Source organism: Chlamydotis macqueenii, chromosome Z (genome assembly GCF_036417535.1).
Source record: "Chlamydotis macqueenii isolate bChlMac1 chromosome Z, bChlMac1.mat, whole genome shotgun sequence".
Lineage (NCBI taxonomy): Eukaryota > Metazoa > Chordata > Aves > Otidiformes > Otididae > Chlamydotis > Chlamydotis macqueenii.
In genome coordinates this window covers 75,341,837-75,368,087 of record NC_141593.1, presented here as the reverse complement: position 1 = coordinate 75,368,087, position 26,251 = coordinate 75,341,837, and the positions used below count along the sequence as shown (strand labels likewise).

Here is a 26,251-nt window from a genome sequence, read left to right as displayed (position 1 = left end):
AGTTGTAGCTTTGGAGACTCAACATAAGAATGACGTGGACCAGTTGGAGAAGGTCCAGAGAAGGCCACGAAGATGATAAGAGAGCTGGAGCACCTCTCCCATGAGGACAAGATGAGGGAGCTGGGGCTGTTCAGTCTGGAGAAGAGAAGGCTCCAGGGAGACCTCAGAGCAGCCTTTCAGTACCTAAAGGGGGCCTGCAGGAAAGACTGGGAGAGACTCTTCAGTAGGGCCTATTGTGATAGGATGAGGGGCAATGGTTTTAAAACAGAAGGAGGCAGATTCAGACTGGACATAAGGAAAAGATTTTTTACGCTGAGGGTGGTGGATCACTGGCACAGGTTGCCCAGAGAGGTGGTGGATGCCCCATCCCTGGAAACATTCAAGGCCAGGCTGGATGAGGCTCTGAGCAACCTGATCTGGTTGGAGATGTCCCTGCTTCTTGCAGGGGGGTTGGACTAGATGACCTTTAGAGGTCCCTTCCAACCCTAACTATTCAATGATTTTATGATTCTAAGTAACCATCTAGATATGTATATCAGAAAATACCTCAATTTAATTTTCTCAACTATTTTAGTACTTCAGGCTCAAGGAGTAGTCTTACCTGATAATTCCATTTAAATCAGTTTGTTCCTACAGATATTTAATTAATTATACCCAAAAAAGGCTAAGCTAAATACAAAATACTTTGACATGAAACAGGAGTACCACTTGGTGGTACTACTGGTGCTGGTGTTTCCAGCAAATAGAGTATTGTAAAAGCAGAAATACTTATGGGAGGAATCCTATCTCAACAAATCATTTTCTGATATTGACTAGTGAAATACAGAAAGTGTACTGTAATCATATCTTTCTTACCTGTTTGGATACTTTACCCCAAGTTTTCTTAAGTCTGTAGATCGCACTTCTGTTCAAGGCTGACGTGATTTCTAACACACCATTATAATTGTGCATACATCGACAGATATCAGCTACTGCTACCCATTTTTCAATTGAGTTAGCCCGGGAGCTGACATCAGCGTAATTCATGATTTGGGAGGCAACAAGGTTACTCATCTGACCAAATAAAGAGGAAGAAATTTAGGACACTTAAATATAATCCCTTTCAACATATGATTATTTAATGAACAAGGCAGAAAAAACTAATGCACAACAGAACTCATGACTCTTAATAAAACAAGAGAAAGTGTATTGACAACAGTGTTGTAGGGAAGTTGGGGGTAATGACAATACAAAAGAAGGGTAAGAGATGCAATGAGGAGTATCTCCAAACCAACAGTAATAATACTGATTGGGAAGTCTCTCAGTAAATTCAAGGAAAATGGTAAAAAGCAAAAATATGGTTGGAGATACAAAGTGTATTCATTAAATAGAATTGATGTTATATTTTCACTCTGTGGAGAAAATTTAGTTTCTTCTGTAAGCAACAAGGCATTGTAGTACAGTTTAAAATGTTCTGCTGTACTAAATTGTTATTGAAATGCCAAGTACCAATTCTTGAATGTTCATGTGCTTTGACTTAAATGGTTAATCACAAAAAGACTGCAACATTCAGTTACTACTAGATAAGAAGTTACATCACATTGTAAAAAAAAAAAATTGTTCCAGAGGTCACAGACAGTGTCAACAGAGTTCCCAGAAAGCATCTATATTTGAGAGTACTTACATCATTAAAATGTTGACTAGTTTTCATAATATAGGGTGTTCTCTCATTTTTATCCACTTTCATCCAGCCCTGCCCAAGAAACTCTCTACACATTGAGAGAAAAAAAGCAAACAAAAATGCGCTTAATATACACAATACAGAGTTCCTGTCTGTAACCACAACCTAACTGGATTTCAAGTATACCTCATTTTGTTAGAAGCTAATAACACAGTTTTACACTAATTCCAGCATTTCACTATACCATTTTTAATGCTGTCTGAAGCAGTAAATATTATAAAGAAGATTTAATTTTTCTTTTGATCCCCTCTCCCAATCCTCCCATCTTCATTTTCAATATTGTGACCCTATTTGAAATCGGTCTTGTCAGCTGATGTGGTCATATCCGTGTTAAACTGCTGTATGAATGAAGCTGATTTGACACTCCCACCCTAAAGACTCAGCACTTCCATACTATATTTGCCCTTCACTAGCCCAGAGCCTTAGACCATAGATATTTTCTTTAGCAAAAATTTGAAAGAACTTGGTCTTTCTAAACATGATCAAACTATAGCGTAGTCAGAGGTAATGACAGAAACAGCTGAAGGACATTGTCCTGTTATGTATGCAAACCTTTTTGTCAGTAGCATAAATGAGTGTAGTGCGTAACACTGCCAGTCAGTAACTCATTCACCGTACTCACTTCAGTCACTTGTAGGAGAACACTTACTCATACGGTATGCTTCGGAAAACCACATGATCTAAAAGAGTTATTTGCTCGGCAAGCTCCATGGCTGACAAAGTCTCAAAGCACTCTGGTTTTGGACAATCTGACTGCAAAAATAAGAAGAACCCTTAATGATCTCTTTTTGCATCAAAGCACATTTAAAAGCACATGCTATTACGAACTTTATATGAACTTTCAACACACAGTTGAAGTTAACTTCTTTGCTACAAAGAAATAAGAATTAAGAAAAATTGCTAACAAAGTAAGGGTAAACAGCAGGCTGGAAACTCACAGGAAAACAGGCACGTACCAAGTCATGAGTAAGTATGCATGTCAATTAAAGCCTGTGTATTCTGCGTTACTTTCCACATAACCACTCTGCACCTAATTGATTGTCCACACTCTTCTTCAGATCAATGCAATGCACTTATGAGATGGTGGTGACTACAGTTCGGAGGATAGGCATTGTCAGTCAAGGCCAGCTATGGTTCTGATGACAGCTGAGATGGCAGACACTTATCATTTCACATATATTAATGTATTTCCCCTTTTTTTTTTTTAAATCATGTGATTTAAATCCAAATCCCAAAGTTTTGAACTGTTAATCTTTGATATGGGCTCTAAATTCTTACTTTCCCTAAATTGAAAAGTACATTCCTGATAGAAAAGAAGAATATTTGTCTCCAGAGTTGTAAAGTTGCAGTTGTGCTACATTTCATTGATTTAAAACCACAATATTTCTATAGGAGTATTTATATTTAATATGTATTTATGTTTTAAAGACGAACTTACCATCTGAATTATATCCTCTATTTTTAAATGGGTATCATCTTGATCATCCTGAGAAAGAGCCCTGAAAAATCAAATAGCAGAACATCCTATATAAATAAAATTGTCTATGATTATGAGAAAACCTTAGCACAGGTAGGCAATCATGTTTATCTAAAATAAATCCTAAGATTGCAATTGAAGAGGTAAGGAAAAAAAAAAATCTGATGTATTGTTTTAAGTATACAAAATGGTACAAAATCAAAGTCACATAAGGCAAAACTATAGTCATGGAGGTTTAAAATCTCTGAGTAAGAACAGCATATAGTGTTGAATGGTCAGTGACAATAACTACTGTTATTATTTGCTGGTTATAGTGATAGGGTTTCTACATCTATCCCACTTTGACTTTAGTTCAAAAAGAAGTTTGGTGGGTAAAGAAAAATTCCCTTTTCAAGAACTGGGCTGGCAACACAAAACCACAGTAAAATAACAATAATATTATAACAAGAAGCACTCTATCCTGAATAATCCTAGGAAATCTAAAGGTGGAAGATTGTATCTCAAGCCTTTTATCTGATTTTTCAAACTACTGTGCTAAACAATATTTTTGGGAAATGTTTGAGAAATCAACATTTGCGAAGTGAAGGAAAGACAGCAAAATAGGCATGCATAAAAGAGTGATTCAGTGGGAAGCGTTGTTGTTTATTGGCACTACACTGTCCTATTCACTGTCCCACACAAAGAGCTGTGAGTGTGGAAATAGACAACAAACTCCTAGCCGATTTTACTTGCAGCAAGTACATGACTTGCTTTCAGTAATACATGCATTCATCCATGCTTCCAACTCTGCTACAGAAAACCTGTGATTATTAGGGTTACAAAATGAAACCAGCAGAAGTAATAACTATTCATCAAACCCCATCTACCCTGATGTAGTATCTTGGCACATAATTCTAAGAACTTACCCCTTCATTTGGAAAATACAGACTCAAAGAAACATTGAGTAGACTGGATTTATATAATAAAGGAAAGAGAAGATTTAGGGAGAAAGAACAGGTATGTCAGTATGTAAAAGACTGCCTATAAAGACATCAATGATATGGCAAGAAATCACTGGACTGATTTGCATCAGGGGAGATTTAGTTTCAACACTAAGTTCAATTTTCCAGCTGCAGGTATAGGTAAGCACTGAAACAGGCTTTCTGCAGAAGTTGTAGAGTACTCATCAGCTGAATTTTCAGTGAAAGTCTAGGCGATCATTTTCAGAGAAGACTCCAGAAAGCACAGCAGCTGGACCAGGTATTTTCTCACGGTCCCTTCAATTCTTTATTTTTGCAGCCTGTAGTAACAGACTTTCCATATACCAGCTGGTGAAAGGGTTAAAAGAAAAGGATTATTTTAATGATGAGTGTAATTTGTATTACGTGGGTGGGGAGGAAGTGTTAATGCTTAGTACACTAGGTTCTTTTGTTGTGGGTTGCTGTTGCTTCCTTTTGGTTTGCCAAATTGGAGGACTACGTTAAAATCAAGTGCAGATACACACAGAAAGGATCTAAGAAACCTCCTTACCTTCATTTTCAGCCTACCAAATCCACACAAAATGCTCCTTTCTATATAAGAGTTGGAAACACCTTATGTCTGATGGGAAGTCGTGCAAAGTCTTGAATGTCTACTTCTTCAGGAGAACCCTAACCTGCTTCGCCAGATAATAACTGTGTGCAGCCTCAGTTACTGTAAATAAACTGTCAATCCATCTTTCCTGAGCAGCTTATTTTACGCTACATCTCATGACTGATTGCCTGCAGAAAGATATGGTTCATCATATGACAAGAGCATGTGCTTCCTGACAATAAAAAAAAGAGAGGGCTTGCCCTTCTGAACCAAGTATCCTCAGTAATCCTGTAAGCTCATCATTTGAGTTCCTTACATATAACCTTATATAGGGCTGGAGTTCTCATCTTTGATACAGATTGTATTTGCTTATACAAATTAACATAGGAAATGCAAGATTCTTAAAAGGCTCACAATACTTAAAACTTTTCCCCATCTTTGCTTCCTGATACTCTCTAACACAACGTGTCACATTTCATATAGACTTCCAATCCCTCTCTCTAAAGAGATGACTGGTGTTTTTTCTCCAACACAGTGGTCTCATGAAAAAACATATCCTTTTATCCATAAATGCTCTACGTTTAGATCTGCAGAGGAACAACACATCTCTCTAGACTAGATAAAACTACTTTTTGATAGCATCAGCAGTAGCTTCCACTTCCATCTGCGCTGTTGTCAGCTTCATAGACAGATGTCTAGAAGATAAGCAGAGCTCCTCAGTTCTGCTTGGGCAGTTCCCATTATGCTTCCTGGGTAAGAAGCTGGGTAAGAAGCTCAGGTCCATGAGAAAAGAGTTAAGCGAGAACGCAAAGGTAACGAGAGATTCTGCATGACTGTTTAACAGTATTCCTCTCAGGGAGGACTGAACAAGTGACATCTCCTCATTATCTTTACAAATGAAGGAAGTAAATATATAAGAAATAACTTCCTAATTCTTAGAGACAACAGCTAAGACTAGACCTCTCTCTCACTTAAACTATTCTTCATGCTTCACTCATTCCTTTACAGTACATAAAATATTTTTAAAATATTTTAAAAGCTGCTGTAAGTTATACAGCCTGAAATATATTGTCTGGTGAGATCATACAAAGCAGAAAGTCAGTCATCCATCAAATTTTGACCTCTGCATATCCCTAGATTTCATTTACATTTATTCTGAGGAAGAACAAGGAGGAACTGTTTCTTGAAACACTCCTTTTTTTTTTCTCCAGGTAGGACTACTTATTAGCCAAAGTTATTCACTGCTTTTCAGTCTGAACGCTACACCCTCCTGCTTCACCATCAATAAAATTTTACCAAGATTTTAGAGGTTAGTAAATAAGGCTGATAAAATCTCAAGAAAAACATACTTCAGTATGTTTGCCTAGCTTTCAGAAAGGATATTGAATAAAAAGAAAAAGCTTTTTTACCCCGCACAGAAACCCTGTCAGTCCATTCAACAAAAATCTCATCGTGCAAGATATACCAGCTGTTCTGTTCGATGACTCAACAAAGCATGAAGCAGCTCAGTATCTCTCATAAACAATTTCTTTGCCATTCATATTCTATACAAAGCCTTCCCCAGAAGTGACCACAATACCTTCGGAATACAAACCAACATTTCTCTCTCTTCTAATCTCTGCTAACAAAGGGCCTGATTTTCCAAGAAATTTATATGCACACATGTGCACATACACTCAAAGGCTGAGCCAGTTTGTAAAAAGAGACATTTGTACCCCATGTCCTTCAAGGAGATACTCCCGTATGAAGGGCCAGAAAGCATGAATTTTCTTTCACAAATGTTTGAACATTGAATATATGATAAGAAATCCTTTTCCTAACCTTCCTCTGAATTCCTCTGCTATTCAGAGTCAAAAGTAGACTACAAAAACTGAAAGGCAGGGAAGCCAAGACCTACAGCGAGGGTTGACTAGCAAACCAGAATTCTGATAGACATGTTTTGATATGCCAAGGCCTTTTAAATATAAAAGCCTGCAGCAAGCACCTCTTCAGAACAACTAAAAAGCGTGTTTTATGACACTCATCCAGCAACTGGGTGAATTACTATTTTCATGAGGAGCATGTCAACTGGCTCACCCCTCCTTCCCATTTTCTTCCTGTTCCAGAGAAGCCTTTTGAATGAAAGTTTCATCAAAACAGCCAGTTATGAGAAACCTGTGCTTTCACATATAAATATGCTGTCAAAATATTTAAAAAATTGATTTCTAATAACAGCAAAAAAGTTCTTCAGTTATAGGTGGGTAATATATATTCCTTCTCTAAATAGTATTAGATGAAAGCCCTCCATCTAGAAGAAAACAAAAACGATAATGTTTTTCCAAGGAGGTTGGTATGTGGTCGTGATGGACTGAGCAGCATTTCTCCAAAGCAGACACTGGTATGTGAACCAAAAGAGGAACACAATACCTGGGAGCACCTCTACACATTTCCCCAACAAGAAAGGCTCTAGATACCTTTAGGACATCTAGGGTGGCATTCACATCCTCCGCTAGTTACTGCCTGTGTTCTGTAATTGTCTGAGAAAGGAAGGCGTCTTCTACAATCTCTAGATGAACAGTCAGGATGCCCAACTTTAGGTAGTTTTCATGGACAGAATGTCCATGACAGGCCTTACTTTGTAAGGAGTGCTTCATTAGCTATCTCCAGTTTGTTTTGTGGTTAGGTGCTTCAGGTAGACACAGTAGGTCCCTCGAAAGAATTTTTTCTTCACAACATCTTGGTGCAGTATGGGAGCGTTTTGCTTAAAGCTTAGCAGTTCTTGTTCAAGAGGAACATAGTCTCAGTTGCCACTACTACAACAGTACTCTTCAGAGACAAATACTAAAGAGGACTCTCCCATCTTACAGAAGAGCATGCTCAGTGTACTTGCACAGCCAGCCATGGCACCACAGGGGGCATCAGGCAAGAATGTCAAGGAAGAACAGTTTCCATGTCACCATGTCCTCTTTTTGCACCAGAAGCAGTATCTTTGTTTTTAGTGCAAATACAGTAAAACCTTTGTTCTTCTGGCACTAGAAACCTGGTTGTTAACTGGTGTCACAAAATTGTACTTTCAGACAGGATGCAGGTATGTGGATATTGTCTCTTCTGGTTCTGATGGTTTCTTGTTCTTCATGAAATCAGTTCCAGAATTGAGCAAGGACCTTTTCAACATGCCAGAAAAGCTAAATGCTCCTCATAGAAACTATTCATTTTAAAAATTATTTTGGATTATCAAAAACTTAAGTTTTCAAAGAACAGTCTGGATTTGGTTCCACCTCTGAATCCTCTAACAAGCTGACAAGATGGAGGACCAGAGGGACTGCTGCTTGATGCCCCAGTAGCTGAGACGGTTCCTGAGGCATCCAGGAACATGTGTTCACAGTCTCTATGGAACAGTGTGTCTTAGGACTAGCAAATCAATCAGGTTTTTTTGAAAGCTTATAAATATTCCTATTTTAATGATGTGCAATAAAAATCAAGTCTTGTCGAAAAATAAAGAACGTGCACCCCTCTGTCACTACCACAGATACACAGTTACACACAATCAACTAAATCCAATGGCAGATTATTCCTTAAATCCTACAATTTCCTCCTCTCAGTTAACTATATAGTCTTGCTGAGGATATATCTCCAGGAGCAACTACAGTGCTTTTTGAAAGCTTGGAAACCACTCTTAAATACCAGACAACCCATTTCCCTGAGGTAGTTTAAGAACCAGAGCTCCTCCTTTCAGGGAAAGAGTGAGATGTAGGACACATTTATGTATTTCACCCCACTGAACAACTTTTTCTCCAAAATCAGAATTGCTCCAATACACTCTTTCTCACAAGGTTAATGAAGCAGTTCCCATTCCTGGAGAATCAATTTCACTTTACCAGCTGACTGTTAACAATTTTGACATGCCTAGCAAATAACTGCCTCCTGTGTGGCTGGAGAATGAGCCCAAGCACTTCAGATTACAGTTTTGCTCAGCACAAGACTTTGGAAGTTTGTTCTATGCGGTAACTTTTTTAACTTGGAGACTGTGTCCTGATGTCCAGGTGACAAAGTTGGTGTATCCAATAAACATATGGATAGGACATATGAGTATTTGCAGCTGCTACTGAAATATAGTTGCCTCTGAATATGGAACACAGCAGTTTTTTGAACACTTAGGACAGCAATACTGTGTCACTGATGCTTGTTGGACTTAGTGTTGAAATAGTGTTGAAATTGCATTAAAATTTAATTGAAATTGAAATAGTATTGAAATATTCGACATGCAAGTTGTCGAGCATGCATATATGTTAGCAGCATTGCCAGTCTTGAAAAGCAATAAAGGATTTTTGATAACCAATGTTAGCCAAGGCTTAAATTTCATGCCTCATTTTGAAGGGAAGTGGGACATACACAAAGCATCCATTCAAAAGGACTAGTCCTGCATGCTGAGCCACCCATGGCTCTTTTTCCAGTGCTAGTCTGTGGGATGTAACCAAGGACTTAGGACTCTGTATGACCAAATCTACAATCAAACTATGTTGTTTGACAAATCTGTCAAGATTAGGGTATACAACTGCAACACACCTGATGAAAGATGGCTTGGCTGAGGACCGTATCTCTGGATATCTTAATTGTCTACCTGTTTCCAACAGAAACTCCCACTGAGAACTTGGACAGGTCACTTTATTCATGCTTTATTGCCTGCCTGTAAAGTAAAGTGCCATAATCCTTTCCAGAAATACTGTCAGGTCCATGACTACGAAAAAACGTTTTTAAAAAATGCAATCTGTTTCTACAAAATATTTCAAATGAGTTAATTTTTAATGAACTTTTATTTCAATTTCTGTGGATACATTTTTTTTTCAATTTTAATAAAATTTTATTTTCTAGTATTGTTTTATTTCACTACTCCTTCCTTTTGCTTTTTCTTTTCCCCTGTTTTTCAGTTTTAAAAAATTTAACTTTTTTTTCAGAATTTTCACTTCTTCTAGAATTTAACTTCTTATTTTCCAAAAGAAATACACTGTGGAAATTCACTAAACGGTCAAAAATTCAGTCTGAATTTAAAAAAAATTCTGAAAAAAAAATGTTTATTGGAAGTATGTGATTAATTGTATTCACTAGTATATACAGTGCGCTCAGATACTACAGCAGTAAGTGCTAGAAGGGAAAAGAGGACAAACAATACCTACCATTTCATAGACTAGCAGTACAAGGATGGAAATGGGGGCAACTCACAGTTTACACATAATTACCAAAGTTTGATGCAATTGCTGATGGAGGTTGGCTAATTGGAAACTGGATACAGAGAATTGCTAACAAACGTGTATATTAAAGGCCTGTAAATCCATTCCATTACTCTCCCAGGAACAGCCAATTCAGGTTTATTTTCTCATATCTTCTTAAGGAGCTAACGGTCTTAAGGTAATTTTTCCCACTGTGAGTGATTTGACAGAACCTTTGCTGTCACACGTATTATTAAAACCCATTATCCTAATCCTTTTTCATCTTCTGGCTTGTTATTTCTTCCAAGGAAATACATAAAACAAACTTACTACTTTTACTTGGAATATACTGCACATGCAGTATTACTAAAAATGAGGTTTATTTTTATTTGTGGAAAAATTAAGTAGGATCCCATTGATATGAAGTGCTTTTATTAAGAACATATCTTTGTTTCTTATCTTTTGTTTTACTTTTTCCCCCGAAGGGAACAACTTTTCCCTCATTCTTCTGATATTCTTTTTCACATAAGTATCAGGGGAAACCTGTAAAATGGTCTCAGAAAAATCAGACACACTGCATTTATTGCACCTTTATTGGCTTTCCAGCAGAATACTTACAAAAACACTAACAAAGCATGTCATAGATTTATCTGTGGTTTTTCATTGTATCTTATTTTAACTATTGCCTAGTCTTTAAATGTTTCGTGTTCCTTACTGATGTAGAACAATTTACATGAAAATCAGTTACTATAAAATACCTGCACTTACAGACAGAATTATTTTCACTGACAAATGCGTATAAAGACTTGTTCTTTTGGAATGATTAGACACTCAACTCTGTAATATCAACCGTAAGTAACAAAACAAAGTGTTCTAACACTAATTTAAATAGTTCTAGTTATGCAGAAGCTTAAGGGTCTTTTATTTCATGGCACTAATTAAACAAGAATTCCTCTCTGTAAGCTACCCGAAGAACTTTGGACACAGTATCATCACAAACGAAGATGCAAAACATGGTCTTGTTAGGATGTCATGACACATTAGGCTATCATCAGCCTCTTCTGAGCTTAGCAGAGTGAATGACTCATTACTGAGACAGAAGTTCATCAAGGTATCATAGTGAGTGGTCTTGTTGCTTTACTGGGCAGCATTTTTCTCTGCTGCATAAAGACTGAACCCATGGCTGCCAGCCATTCTGCAGCAAAATTTTCTAATACAGGTATTTTTATCAATGAAACTTAAAACACTCTCTGTTTTATAGATAATAAAGCACTTAGTAATCCTTCAAAATTAAATACTCTTGAGAAAAAACAAATTCTACGATATATGATCCCCTAACTATTCCACATGCTACAGTTAACGTACTAAATTATTAGAAACCTGTTTACCTCAGTATATTTGCAGTAGCTTTCCTTTCCTGTGGCAGAAGGTCAGGATCTCTCAAAACTTCTTCCAGCAAATTTAACACATTCATTTTCAGCTCGTTGTTCAGCTCAAAATCCTACAAAGGAAAACAAGTTTACTTTCTTTTGTCTTATCAATGTTGATCAAATAACTGAAAGGATATATTTTTGTGAGTTTTCTCCTTTTTTTTTTTTTGCTGTTAGGTTTGAAAATATTTAGAGAAACTTGGAAAGCTCGTGTAGTGAACAGGCCACAAAAGTAGGAGCCCCAAAAAGGCTGTAATTTGTCTGCTTTTCTGACATTTATGTTTTGTGTGGAAATGGGCAAACCACTTGACCTTTCTCTTCTGAAGAAAGAACCGCATCTCACCAAGACCCACCAAATGCCTTACTCTCTCTTCTCCTGCCATGACTATAAAAGCAGAAAAACAGTTTAGTTGCATTACTGAGACCACTGAGGCTGGACATTGTTGGGTTTTTTTTTTCCCCACAGTTTTCTTGAGTTTCTCTGTCTATTTGCCTCCCACTCTGGTATTTCTTATCTCATACTCACCCTTCTGGAAAGGTCTGCTTTTTGTTCCATGTAATGGAGCACTCAACCTAATAAGCTCCATAAATGAGACCAGTGCTCTCTAGCACTGCACTTAAGAGCATTTTAATTACTTCTGAGGCACATATCTGACAAAGGACTGCAATTCAAGAACAGGAACATTCAACAACCATTTCTGTTGATCTCTGATATTGAAGAAAATCAAAGAACAGAACAACGTACAAGCTTCAAGGTGGAAAGTTACAGGCAAGTCTTGGAGTAGACTCCAAAAATGCTTGTATTTAGCTAAAAGGTAGCATTTCAATAGGAGAACTGAACCCTAAACCTTCAGTCACCCAGTGCATTGTAGATCTTCCTTGATAACTCAGAGTTACTTGCAAGCAGGACTATGTTTGTGTTCCATGGGAACAGAAGCCATAAAGTTACTGAAGATGGGAAATATCTGGCACCTCTGTGCAATAGCTGTGTATTTCATTTTCTCAAAGAATCAGCTACAACTCCTTCTGTTGTGACAGGCTCCTAAACTGACGAGATTTTTGGAGATGTGTGCCTCTGGGTTGAGCCACCTCTGGTGAAGACACACATCGTAACACCATGGGTTTCACTTGAGGGGATGCAGGAGCATCACAGCATACCCGAAATCACAATGAAAAGTGATGTTTAATTCAGAAAAGGTATTAAATACTTAAGACAAGGAGGTGAGTGCATGTTCATTAAAGAAGGTGGTGTCACAGCCACGCTTATAGCACTTTTTGAGGAACCATATTGCTCAAAATGTCTGTGTTCAGTAACACATTGCTCTTGCTCACCAGGAAAGCCCTGGGCATTTTCCTCCTATTACAAGCATCTGCTTTTCATTCTGCAAAAGTCTTCTCACCTTGGCCACAGTTAATTAATATTTTGAAACAGTTAGCATCAGTGTCTTAGTTTTTTTGTGATGTTTCTTCATATTAGAGGATGTTGGAGAAGAGGAAGCGGTACAGTCTTAGGCTTTAGATGGGATATCAGACATATACCTCAAAGCCAAGAGAAAAAACAGTTCTAGGTATTGCATTGTGTTTGTTTAATAAAATAAATTTTCTATATCCATTGTCCAAAATGCTTCTTTTAAGAACCATTTTAGCCTGTTTGCTTTTGCAAGAGAAAGAGATTATTATTTATTTATTTAGGGTATGGAAATGGGACTAATTAGTAAAAGCATGAGGGCTGTAACTAAAGTACAGGAAAGTACTCTTAATTCCAGTGATTTATAAAAGAAAAACACTTGGAATGTGAAACTACCAAAATTTAGCTAAAGGAGAAACCTTGAATCTGCACAAGCTTAAGCAGCTGATGTAATTAATAATATACTGCATGTTCTGCAGCTCACTGGTGGACACTGTATAAAAAAAAGTTGGCTATCTTTGCTAGTTGTGATACAAAAATATCATAAATGAACAGAAAAATATCCAAAAGCTGATAAATCTAACATCCTCATTTAGCAGGCTGGGTAAATTCTCTACTTGCCACTGTAAACAGGCAGATCACAACAGCACTGATGACGATTTTATTTCCAAGTATGTTTTTCAAACCATAATTGGTTGATTATTTTCGTTACACAGTATTTTTTCTCAAGAAATCTTGATTTATTGCAACTAAATTTATGACCAAAAAAAGTTTCAATTATAAAAAGTTATTTTGTTTGTGACTAGGGTGAGGAAGCCTAACCTATGAATATCCGACTCAGCAAAACCAAAGCATTTCCAGTTTTTGCATGTTTACTAGCTAATTCTTTTAAGTAATGAGAATTAATACATTGTACATTAACAACAAAACATATCTGTTGAGTAATCTCCACAAGATAGTAGGTCTGGGATCGCTGGGAAATCTCAGATTGTTGGCAAGCTATATGAGTACTTGGTTCCTAGGGTTAGGGCTATCTTCCACTTCAATTACACTGGCTTTGGCAGAAACTTCATAGTGGAAAAATCCACTTCTCTAACCTCAGAAGAACAAGAAGTCCTAGACCCTTTATCAGCATAGCCAGTACAAACTATCGTGGATGACAGGGGCTGATTACAGACAGAGGATGTATTGCTTTGTGTGACTCCTTCCATCCCAGCCGCTGCCACACCTCCACAGCAGCCTGACCACAACTAGAATATGTCACCTTCACAGCACAGCCTTCCCACCGGACAGACCTGGCCCTATGTCCATCCAATTTCTGCAGCTGTTGTCTTACTGCCCCAAATATCTTTTTTGTGCCTGGAGGTATGCTTTTTTTTATAGCAATGTGCCAGCTGCTTCTTATAATGTGAGGAGAAAAACAATGAAAAAATGTCAGATTCAGAAGAAAACTGGAGAGCTAATATATTTTTCCATTGAAGACCATGATCTAGGGGATACTGAGATTCCAGTGTGATGAGAAATATATAAAAAACCTAGGGAAATCATTGCACTTAAACATGTATAATACATGCTTAACTCTATGTGGACAGGTTAACAGGAGAATTATACAAACATCAGAATACTTAGCAAACAATTCCAAATATAATTCACAGATAAATAACGATAAATTCATGCAGATTATATCTGTCTGTATTATGGGTATTATATGTGAATATATATTAATATATTACATATGTGTATTATATCTATGTAACATATAGTTCTACATGTAGCTACATATAGGTCTAGATATATTGTATGTAAGTATAGCACATCTCTCTATATAATTTTAGAACAATTTTGTGACATTTTTATGTTTTATCACCTGTTAATATATTTCACAATTCCTTCCAGCCATTGGAAGGACTCACAACAAGACCCTGCCACCATCCTCAGCAGTGAAGGCTGCAAGCCTGCTATACTGGCGCACATTTAAATTGCTGCATGTGTTAGACTACCCCAATGTTCAAAGGGACTTTTAATTGAAATTTACGTATCACAGAAGGAATACAGTCGGTCAGACAAAAACCACTCCATTTTCCAGCAGGCACATTTCAATTTGACAGTGGTCTAATCCTTCCTGAGAGGGAATGTACCTCCAATATATTTAAGAGTCTATAGTAGCCTAAAGATTTGTGGTGTCATTCAGATTTTCATTTGACTTTACATTTGAATTTATTAAGATTTCCAAGCAAAATTTAAACTTTGAAGTCCATTGCTGTCAGTAACGGGAAAAGATATTTCTTCCCTATTTACTTATTTTTTTATACTGCAAAATCACTTACAAATTTTGCAGATACAGAAAAAATGCCAGCTGATGAGTTAAGTAAGAGGTCTGCCTTGGTGTCATCTAGGATAAGAACAGGACATACAAAGTTCCTAACCGATCAAAAGTACCATGCACCATGTTCAGCACCACTTAATGAAGTTTCCAGCACTAGAAGATTGCAGCAACAGAGAAGTGTATTAATTTTGTTGTCACCCACCTGCCCTATGAAAGTAAAAGCCTCCTTTGTAACTACAGAGCACCAAAGTCAGCATGATTATATCTTAAATAGACTCATAACCAGCCTGTTGATCTCTACCATGCACAGGATTAGACAGCAATGTTCTTTTTATAAAGTGCAAGCACATTCCCTTGCCAGAAGGAGCTAGGAAAGCTGTGCTGCAGTATGAGAAGTGTTTGAGAAGCAATCTATTCCAGCTGAGCTAAAAAAAAAAAAAAAAGAAAAAAAAAGGAAAAGGAAAAGAAAAAGAAAAAGAAAAAGAAAAAGAAAAAGAAAAAGAAAAAGAAAAAGAAAAAGAAAAAGAAAAAGAAAAAGAAAAAGAAAAAGAAAAAGAAAAAGAAAAGGAAAAATAGAGTATGATGGATTTTGAATCACTGGCCAGAAGAAAAGAGACTGCAGCAGACACAGCAGAAAGCAAGAAAAAGAAAACTTAGCTGTGCTGGTGAGGTACAACTAGAAATATGTAGATTTACTATCAGTGGTTTATATGGAGAATATAATTTTCAAGTTTTGACATGGGCTCAGTGAAACCCTAAAAACTTTTCCTTCTCTCTTTAAATCTTCCATAGTGAAAGGAAGCATTCTTCCTTTAAACAATGTGAAGACACATTGAATAATCCAGACAAATGAAAATGAGCTAAAACCTGAGAACCTAATTTATATCTGAGTACATCAGTGATAAGGACTACAGAAAACAGCCAAGGGAGGCAAGGAAGGGGGAGGAGGGGAGAGGGAAAGGAATTGTGCATGGAGAAACCACAAAGAAATTCTAGAGGGAACCCTTTCACAGAGTTGCATCATCCAACTTCAACATAACCCTACCCACTTCATGTAAAAATAATCTCACCTAAGTTCAGCTCTGAAAGTAGAGCCAACTTCCCAACTCCTCAGGCACCTGTTTGCAAGGCAAAAAAGCCAACTGGCAGGCTGGCTTCAGTGCCCTGTGATTGCCATGTGAAGGGGAGGAGGAGGACAAGTTGTCAGGATAAATGTAGCACTACTCCCTCATGACACTCTTGGCTGAATACATTTGGACCCACTTTATTAGTTTTTCTCTCTTTTTAATTCTAATTTTCAGTTACACAGTACTATGCTCTAAGGAGCCCTGAGAATGGAAAGTTCTCCAGATGCTCTGGCCAGCACTGGTGGAACGTGCCACCCACCTGAGTATCACACTCTGAGCTGGTAGGGCTTGTCACGGATGAGGGAATGGCTCTAGCCAGCTGACTGAGGGTCTCCCAGTCTGGAAGCCTTTTTTCAAGCAGGGAAGGAAGGGAGCTGACTGCTTTCCAATTCAGACTGCCAGCCTTGGCATGCACAGCCCATGGTCTTTCCACAGAGGCTCCCAAATGCAACTGATATTATCACTATAAGCAAGAAGACTCGATGAACCAAAATCTTTTCCTAACCACTTCTCTTCATCTTGTGAATGTGAGAATTTTTCAATCCATAAACCACAAATAACAGAAACTGAAGGAGTATGGGTTTGATGGAAATAGGGAGAAGCAGAAAAGAGAAAGAACAAGGAGTGGTCATATTTCTAAAATGGAAGGTGAAGAAACCAGAGAGGTACCAAGTAAGAAGGAACATCAGGCAGAGAGAGAAATTGGTGAGACTTTCGCATTACAGCTGGAGATGGAAAAGTTTTAAGAGGCATCTGGAAAAGAAAATGCTCTGAGGGACAGGAAGGACGCATTAAATTAGTCAAGGGAGCAGAAAAATCTAATCAAGGATTGAAAATGCAAGATATAAAAGCGGGGAAGCCTGCATGTAAAGCCAGAGTCAGGGTTTTGGACGTCTCTGTGAGTTCTCATACAAAGTGGAGATACTGTGTGCAGACTCACTGTCCTTTGCCCCTGACTGCAGCAGCAAACTGAAAACAGCAGATGGGCACAGACACTGAGAAAGAGTAGCACTGCTACTGGCTACAAATGATTACTTCAAAGTGACGGGCTAATGATAAAATCCTGCTGGGAGACCAGTACTGGACATATCCAGGAGGGAAAAGAGACCTACTGAAAGATTGTTTACAAGGAATTTGGAATATTTTTAAACAGATGGGGTTTGTCCTATAATTTTAATATATCTGCTCTTATGCTGAAGTGTAAACAGATAGTTATTTCAACGGCATCAGCAGAGTGACTCTTAATCTTCTACGCAGCAGATCAAACTCTATCAATCAGAGTTAAGTGGAGTTACTCCAGTCCTCTACAACAATATTTAACTTTCCAGCATTAAAGCACACTTCAGCTATCACATACAATTGTGCTGAGAGAAATGCTTATAAATTAACCTGCAAAAAAACCCACTTACATGGAACGTACAGATAAAATGATAAAATATATTATAATTGCCTATCAGGAAAATTCACTCCTGAAGTTACAGTAAGCCTGGCTTACTTCAAGAAGCAAGCAAAGGACAATAGCTTTGTCTTCCATTTGGTTTAAAGTTCAAAGAGACAATCAGCATTTGGGGAAGAGTTCCAGTCCTGATTCTACTGCTGTAGAATCAGTGTTAGCCTGTCACTCCTGATGGAATATAATCAGTTAAAAGTAACACTGTGTTAATAGCATGACGGAGTAGTTCTCAGCACATACAGTACAAACCTCCCCACCCAACCACTGTGTAACCCTGCAGTACAAAGAAACCTCGAAAGAAGAATCTAGCCATTACGTATTGTCAGATAAAAACGTTCAGAATAGATAAGAAATGTGAGATCCCTGCCTCTAAGTCCTGGGATGTAGTATGTTCAAGAGCTTTGCAGAAAGACCTCAATGAAGAAGGACCTGTCAGGCTCCAGCAGAAGTGGGTGCAGATTACTGCTAATTAGTTTGACTGACTCCAAGCTTGGCTACCGTTCCCAGGGTGACTCACGTTCCCTGAAGGGTCATGGTATAGCAAACCCTTACGTTTCTGCGATGTTTGGACAGAGCATAGCAACGATTAAGTGCATTACTAGTCAGTGCATAACTGTACTCTGCAAAGGGTGTAAGTTTGCACAAACTTGGTTTCTTCACTAAGTGACCAACGGCATGCTGGAAGGCTCACTCAGGGTTCCCTTGCTCTGCCTCTCTCTGGGGCAACCTATCTGATTCTTCAGTTCACAATTTGTATGATGATGTCTGTTTATTTCAGAAAGAACCCCAGAAAGTTCTTCGCTGTTTCAAGGCACAGGCCATGGATCCTGGGGGTTTATTTGACATGTAAAGTACAGCACATCTTGCTATCACACACTAAGTGTGGCTTAAGTGTAACTTGTTCACATTCCTACAATAAAATTACTAGAATTTTGCCAGGCATCACATTCATTGCTTTATGCCTTTAAACACAAGCCAAGTGGGGCTTGTATAAAGGGATTTTTATCTTATTTTTTATTCCAACGTACAAAATAGAATTGGCCCATTAATGTGCACTAAAACTATTTTTAACTAACTGAAATCATCTTTGCTTGGACAATTCTCTGTATACATGTGTCCTCCATAAGCCCTAAGTGCTATCAGTAACTACATCTGCAAAACCTTCTGTTGAAAACCCAACACAGCTTCATCGGTATGAGCAATATAATCTACTGGCTTGCAGTAGATTATATCACAGCTGGAGCAGGACAGGCATTGGGCATGAGATCGTGACCTATACTCTCTAAATTTAAGCTTTGGTCTGCTCCCCAGGTCTTGTGGTAACTCATAACTCACTGACACTGTCTGGCAGCCATCTAGTTTGTAAGAGAGTTAAGATTTGCCAGTTCACTCCAGCTGAGATCTTCAAAGAAGCCAATGGGAACAAGCACCCAACTGTCATTTAAAACTGGGAAGTCTGGAGAAGCCAGCCTCTCTTCATCATCAGATGCAAAAGCTCCTTGAACAAGATCCATTTCAATCTGCTTGCCACAGATGCAGAAAAAACTTGATTTTGTAACATGAATTATTTGGATAAAAGACAAGAAAGTATTGTTAAACAAAGAAAGTGAGGCTGCAAGACGTCACTGGGATAATAAAGATCATACCAAAACTTTCTCCTCTTGGCCTCCTTTTCCCTTCCTATTTTTCCGCCTCTACAGGAGTCAGTGGGAGTTTTATCCTCATGAGTCCTTTCTGTTCCCATCAACACTCTTGTCTTCACAATGACTATTTGCCTCATCATTTGTGTTTTCATTGTTTACAACAGGAGAATCCTACGCTGTTCCTCTCAATTACATTTTAAAAATGAAATGTAAACATGAACATTCTGCTGTTATTTTGGGCAAAAAGAAACCTTTGTTGGATTGTAGGTGGGTGAATGAAAAAGGTAGAAACGAGTAGGGAAAAAAAAAAAGAGGAGAGAGAGAGAATGAAAAGAACAAAAACGTAAATAAAAAACCTGGAAAACCTGAACGAGCCATCTCTCATGTGCTCATTTTGGCTGATGAGCAATACAGGCTTGATTCCTCTTGCTCAGTGTGGTAAAAACAAAACGCAATGTGAGAATGTTTTTTTCCAAATTTTTATCTGTGCCTTGGGAGCTCCTGGAGACATTAATTAGTTCCTTCTGCCTTTCTGAAAGGGCTGCAGATCTGGCATTATCACTATATATTTACTTGGAATTTAAGTGAGGCTCCTACAGCATATGACCAAAGTTTTAAAAATAATTAATCCTTTTTCTAAGCACTGTCTAGTATGATGTCAAGATAACAAAACTGCTTTATGAAAGCACATCCTCATTGAATAGGCTGTTACTTTTAATGATTCTGTTTTCTGGCCACGAACAAGTTTACATATTAAATACTGCCCATGCAGTAAAAAAACACATGCTTTAAAAAAAAAGCCCTAAACCATCCACAACTGTGGTTTTGACAGAGCTGCAAGATACTGAAGGAAGCTAATTCATTCCATAGCCCAGCAGAGGAAAGACTGTTGAAACCCTGGCGAAGGATTTGCTAGAGAAAAGTAACGAAACACAAGGCTCTGAACCATTTGTTTGGATAATTCCTCTATCCCTCGGTTCATGCACTAACCCTGACCCATCTTATTATACACTTGAGAAAAGCATACTGAAGCAAGCCAAAAGGATCCAGAGGCAGGGATGGAGCAGGGATAAGTAAAGTGGGATGATATACCTAAGAGCACTTTTAACAGATGGTTGTACGTGAATCTCTTTACCTTGCATGCATTTCTGAACAAAGCCCACATGCTCCTATGTGACTGTGTGGCACCTCATGTGCTCTGGGCCTTAGAACACCATAAACAGTACGATAATTTAGGCAGATAAACAAATTGTAGAGCATTGACTGTCACTGGTGGATCAGAGAGCAGCAAAACAGTTAGTTATGCTGCAGGTTTATTAACATGCTGCAACACTAAGCATATCTGAAGTAGCATCTAGCACCCTAATAAGAGAACTAAAGAAAGCCCCACAGTTTACCAATCTAATGTCCTTGCTTCCCTTTACATCTACTAATAAGGAAACAGCCTTTTGGAAGAAAAAATCTGCACAGCAGGTCACCTTTTACAGTGGCACAGGCTAGCAACGACCACAAAGATCCCAGGTACATCAAAAGGAGAACAGTCTGCCAGATAGTGGGAGAAGCTTCTCCCTCAGAGGACAGAAATCGCCTATTTGGTGCTGGGAGTTTTTGCAGCAAAAGCAAACTCAAAGCCAAGTGGAGAGAAAATAGTTTCAGAAAAACATACTGAATTGCATGTTTATCTTTGCAAATATCAACTTATTTTGTTAACTTTTTTTTTTTTTTAATTATTAAAGAGACTAAAACCTGCCCTTGGCTGCTGATGAAGGTGAAGGATGTCTCCAATGCACTAAGTGGCCAGAGAATGATGCAAATACCTTAAAATGTAATAAAGTTTCTGGCAGGTCTGTTGTTCTCATAGAATTTTAATACTTACATTGCTTTATAATTTTGGAAATCTAATAAGTATCTTTTTCACCAGACACTGGTGGCTAAAGGTTCTTTGGCTTGCGGTTTGTGTTGTTATTATAAAATGAGGCTCTGAGCTACTGCTGTCCCAGGACTATACATCTTTACTGCCAACATTTCATACTATTTGGCCAGACAGTAATTCTTCACTTGCCTCCCTTAAAGCAGTCTTGTCCCGTATTTTTTTGGCAGAAACTAGTCAGTGATTTCTAGTTTGCTTAGATCTTCTTAGATCTTCTGTCCTTTCTTTCTCCCTAGTCTCAGAAGTAAACAACACAAAAAGCTGATTACATGCTCTGTTGCTGTAGGATTCATTATGTTCTGTGCCAAAGCTCTTCCATTTGCTACATTGGAATACTGGATTAAGAGAGCTAGAGAATTAAAATCTGCCACCTTTGCCATGGAAAAAACAAAAGGCAGTGAGAGACTGGGTAGTCCAGGTAATAGCTTCAACTTTGAAAACAGTGTTGAACTATTACTCATTACCTTTGTCATCTTAATATTTTTAAAAGAATACTAATTGTAAACATTATGCAAAAGTAGGTGCAAAAGTATTGAGGAAGATATTATATTTTCGCATATCATGAGTACTTTTGAAATGAAAACAGGTAACACTTGTATTTTTAGGGAGAGAAAGGAAATTTTTTGTAAACTCCTACAATGACAGTTACTTTATGTTTATCATAGGGAATCATCACAACTCAATCAGGGTCAGCTCTGAAACTTAAACTTCACTCTAACCAGTTGTAGCCAGTTCATTAATGTAGACAAAAGTCTGATGACTCCTAACGTTTTCACAATCACATTAATTATCCATGTTTCAATTCATACACAGGGTCAACTCAACTCATAACAGTTATTTAATACAAACTGTGGCAGGGACACAGTAAGCAGGTACAATACACTCTTATAACATGGAACAGTAATAATAGACTTCAGCCATTCCCATTACAGCTCAAGATTTTGCCATGCCATGATTTTCATTTAACAAGCAGTTAAAGATATTTTGGTATACAAAGGTTGCTTCCAATAACTCAAAATGTTTAATCAGTCCCATGGTACCAAGAGAGGTTTTATTAATCTCTTCTGGGATGTTCAGCTTTTCAAACAAAACCAATTTCCCCACTTATACATTTCATAAAGACTTCATTCTCTAGCAAGCTTAACCTCTATGAAAATTAAACCTATTACATGGAAAAAAGGAAATTGAGCTTGACATAGGACAGTTTGACATTGTTGCTGTTAGCTGTGCAATAAACTCTTTTTTAGATCAAGTGTTCTTGACTACTAGCATGTGGTGACAAAGCAATCTATAATTGCCATGAAGTACCATCTATCCAAGGTGTACCAAAATCTTTCCTTTGCTTCCAACGTTCTCTTACTCTTTCTATTTCCCTCCTTTCCTTCCTTCCTCCCTTCTTTCTCTCTATTTCTCTTTCTTTTCTGACCTCCTTTGTTTTTTTTCAATAATTTTCCTGCTAGTCTTCCATAGGCATGCCAAAATTTTCCAACATTTGTCTCACCTGGCAGTTTAAAGGACATGGCTATCTATGAAATTCTAGCAGATGCTCAGATTTCTTTTTTTCCCCCCTCCCTCTGCCAATACAGTGTTATCATTACGTATCAGACCCACAGTTCTGTCATGGACTGTAGTGGAACCAACATGGAGGACTGGTGCCTCTTTCCGTATATGCTTCACAACAAATAAATAAGTATCTGTATGCCCACACAAGTATTTTAACCCCTTCAGTTAAAGTAACTGAACCAAGCTGCCTGTAGCGTGAAAGCTGACAATCCAAAAGATTAATCAAGTTGCTCATTATGTATTTCAACACACATTTACAACAGGAAAAGCACTCACATACGGTGTTATCAGGAATAATGTTGTAATTGGATGTTTTCCAGAGAGCTTTGCAAGGCTAGCTGAAGGATTCTTCACTTCCTTATCAGTGTGTTTTTACAAGCTAATTTTTTGTATTATCTGCATTGACTTTTCAGGCTGTTTGACCTCTGCAGCACTATACAGCAGCACTGCCTAAAAATACTTGGTAAGGAGGGCATAGACATATTTCAGATGGAGAGGAGAAGGGTGCAACAGGAGAATACCTGAGAGTGCTTGGAGACCCAGTGGCGCAAGACATTTAGGACACGATTCGTGGCCGCTCTGCGTATTATGAACTCTTTGTCGCACATGCGTTCAGAATTGTTAAATCCTGTGCAGAAAAAACAAACATGAAAGTTAATGGAAGCAGCAAAAACTTAAGTATGGTGTGAATAACTTTGTTAAACTGAAAGCTCATAGAACATTTATGTGTCATAAAGGGAAAGATGCCTATATAGATTTCCAAACATGACCATTTAGAGTGCTGAAATCCTGCAAGATCAGTAGAATGCAGCCTTGCCCATCATAACTGTTAATACAGACACCTCCTGCACTCAGTTTTAGAAAGATGAAGAATATTTTCCTGTGTCATTAACATCAAGGACTCCGTTCAGTATTGAAGAAAATAACAGTAAAAAATAGGACCAGACCAAAAATGTACAAGGCCTGTAATCAAGCAGATTACAGAAGGAAAGTGAGTATGCTTTAGAAAGGGGAAAGAGGTAAATTTCAGAAGCGGTGAAGAAATAGGGAAGGATAGTAGTTTAAACACAGAGGAGAAGAATGTCAACACAAGAAATGTTCCTTCATAAGAGAAGTATTGTACAGACTCTACTAGTCAACAGAGACTGTTCAAATAAGCTATTTGGTTTTTTACCACTGGGGTGACAAGAAAGTGGGGAAGTATAGAGAAAACACATTTACAACACCAGCTGCCTGAAAACAAAGATGTGCCAACTGCAGCATTTCCCCACACATCTTGTAAAGGTAACTTTTTAGTCACCAATATTTACTTACAAAAAAAAAGATTTTAAAAACAAACAAGGAAGTTTTTTTTCTCACATTCACACTTCACACTATTGCTTCCTTCTCTTTTCATTCTGCTTTAGCTCTATCATAAATACAATCTGTATGACAAAATAATGATTACATTATTTTAATAATAATAAAATTATTACATCAAACCACTGAATTAAAAAAAATAGATAACTCTGAAGATACACTTGAGAAGTTTACATTTTGCTAAGTTTCTGTTAGATCTGATCTTACACTCTGCTGCTTTCCGTTTCACTCAGTGCAGCGACCTGAGAATAACTGGAAACATCCTTCTGTATGACCAGAACTTTACCATTTTTTTTGGCACAGAAGCTGTTCTAAAGCCCAGCCTGTGTATTATTATAAATAGCAAAGGCAGATTAAACTTCTATTTATTCTGTGAGAAACTCATTGGAGATATTCTTAGAGACTAGTATTAGTTTTGCTTTGTTTTTATTAAAGACACCCAAAAAAAAAATTGCTGCTCTGTATTTTTTGAAAGACAAGCAGAAAAAGAGAAGTTTAACTGCAGTCTTACATCTTTTACTGCAGGTTGGTTCCCAAACCCGAAATGTATTTTATATGCTTATGTTTCATGGATTTTTTTTTTTAAACTATGGCATATTACACTGTAGTTGACATCTAAGATTCAATATCAAAGGAAGTTTCATATTAAAACATCTTCAGGAGTTTTATTGCCCCTAAACAGCAAAGTAAACAAAATCTCTGAGGCTTTACTCAGTAAAAGGTAACCTAGGCAACATTTCTTGTGTTAATTTTATATGCCTTTCACAGTTAACCTCGTGCAGAAGCAATTAGGCGTACACATTATAAACTGTTCAATTAGCCACTTAATTGCAGCAATGAAAGTCACAATGAAAATTATATATTAAAGCAGTGGAGTCTTTATCAAAGTAACATTAAGGAAGTTTCAGTAAGCTGGAAGGAAAACGGAAAGAAGCCTACGGAGACAGTTTTCAATTAGCTGCAAAAAGAATAAATAGAGCAAGAAAGGAAAAAGGAAAACCTCCAGACATCACTTCAGCAAGCTTCTACGGTCCTCAGAATTTAATCAATTTTAAGCGGTAATTAGCTTGTTGTAGACAATAACCAACATGTTCACTCAGATCCACATTGTCAGTACTTAATGTTGATGTCTCGAACCTATAAATGAAGATTTCCAGTTTTGTAAGAAAATAACTTAGCTGAACATAGATGCACATGTGAATTTAACTCCAAGTGGGCGATTCATTGTACATCTTCAGGTACAAGAATTCAAGTAAGTAACTAAATTGGTGAAATATATTTTTTTTCAAATTAAAACTGGAAATCTATTAACTCCATTCTGACCTTGTTTTTAAATACTGAACAACTCGTAAAGCCAGGATATGTTTCCTTCTTTCTTCACACAACATTTATAATTTATTGTTCTCCACAGAAACAAAAAAGAATCCACAATCCTCAAGCAACACTCACTGTCTAAGATTTAAATCTGCACAGTGATTTTAAAGATCATGTTTATGACATTTTCTTGTGGAAATTGAATGGAGTGGAATACCCACTGTTCTCTGTATACTGGCTTAGCAGCTTTCCATTTGGATGTTCGGCTTTACCTAGAAGTATTCTCTCAGGATTTGTTCTGAGTACCAGTAGACCTCAGGTAGGCTCCAGATTCAGTAGCTTTGACAACAGCTCAGCATTAGGCCTTAAGCCAGAGCCAGGATACTTTGAGTCTCTGGACCTCCCCAAGGCAACTGAGGCTGGAGCAGGACTACTGGGACTTGTAGTGTTCAGAAAAAGTAGCCTCTGCCAGCAGTTCCTCTTCTATCATCTACCAAGCTATTTCCAAGCAAATGCTTCTGCATAGACTTGCAAGGAATATGGAGCCGTTCAGGAGACTCTACTCCCACATTAAAATGAGGTTACAATGTTCTAGGTAATGCCAGGGACTTGCCCTACAACAGAGACAAAGAAGAAGAAGTGCCCCTCATGAAGATGGAGATGTGCAAATGATTGTTGACTAGTGTGGAGAGATTCACAGAAGCGAAACATATGCTCTCGAAGTCTATCACCAGAAGGCATTGCGAAGTGAGAACCTGTTGAAT

The 26,251-nt window shown here is 37.7% G+C and overlaps 1 protein-coding gene across 4 annotated transcripts in view; it reads right to left on the bottom strand.

Annotated features, from left to right (window-relative positions):
- The window catches only part of RASGRF2 (Ras protein specific guanine nucleotide releasing factor 2), a 132,891-nt gene that overhangs the window by 6,989 nt on the left and 99,651 nt on the right, over nt 1-26,251 (bottom strand). For all 4 annotated transcript variants that reach the window (XM_086770758.1, XM_086770760.1, XM_086770759.1 and 1 more), the window contains exons 18-23: nt 23,336-23,442; nt 11,323-11,435; nt 3,159-3,219; nt 2,370-2,473; nt 1,664-1,748; nt 856-1,053 (exon numbers count right to left, since the gene is read on the bottom strand). In XM_086770758.1, the coding sequence (XP_086626884.1) occupies nt 856-1,053; nt 1,664-1,748; nt 2,370-2,473; nt 3,159-3,219; nt 11,323-11,435; nt 23,336-23,442 (668 nt within the window). The remainder of the gene's footprint in view (nt 1-855; nt 1,054-1,663; nt 1,749-2,369; nt 2,474-3,158; nt 3,220-11,322; nt 11,436-23,335; nt 23,443-26,251) is intronic.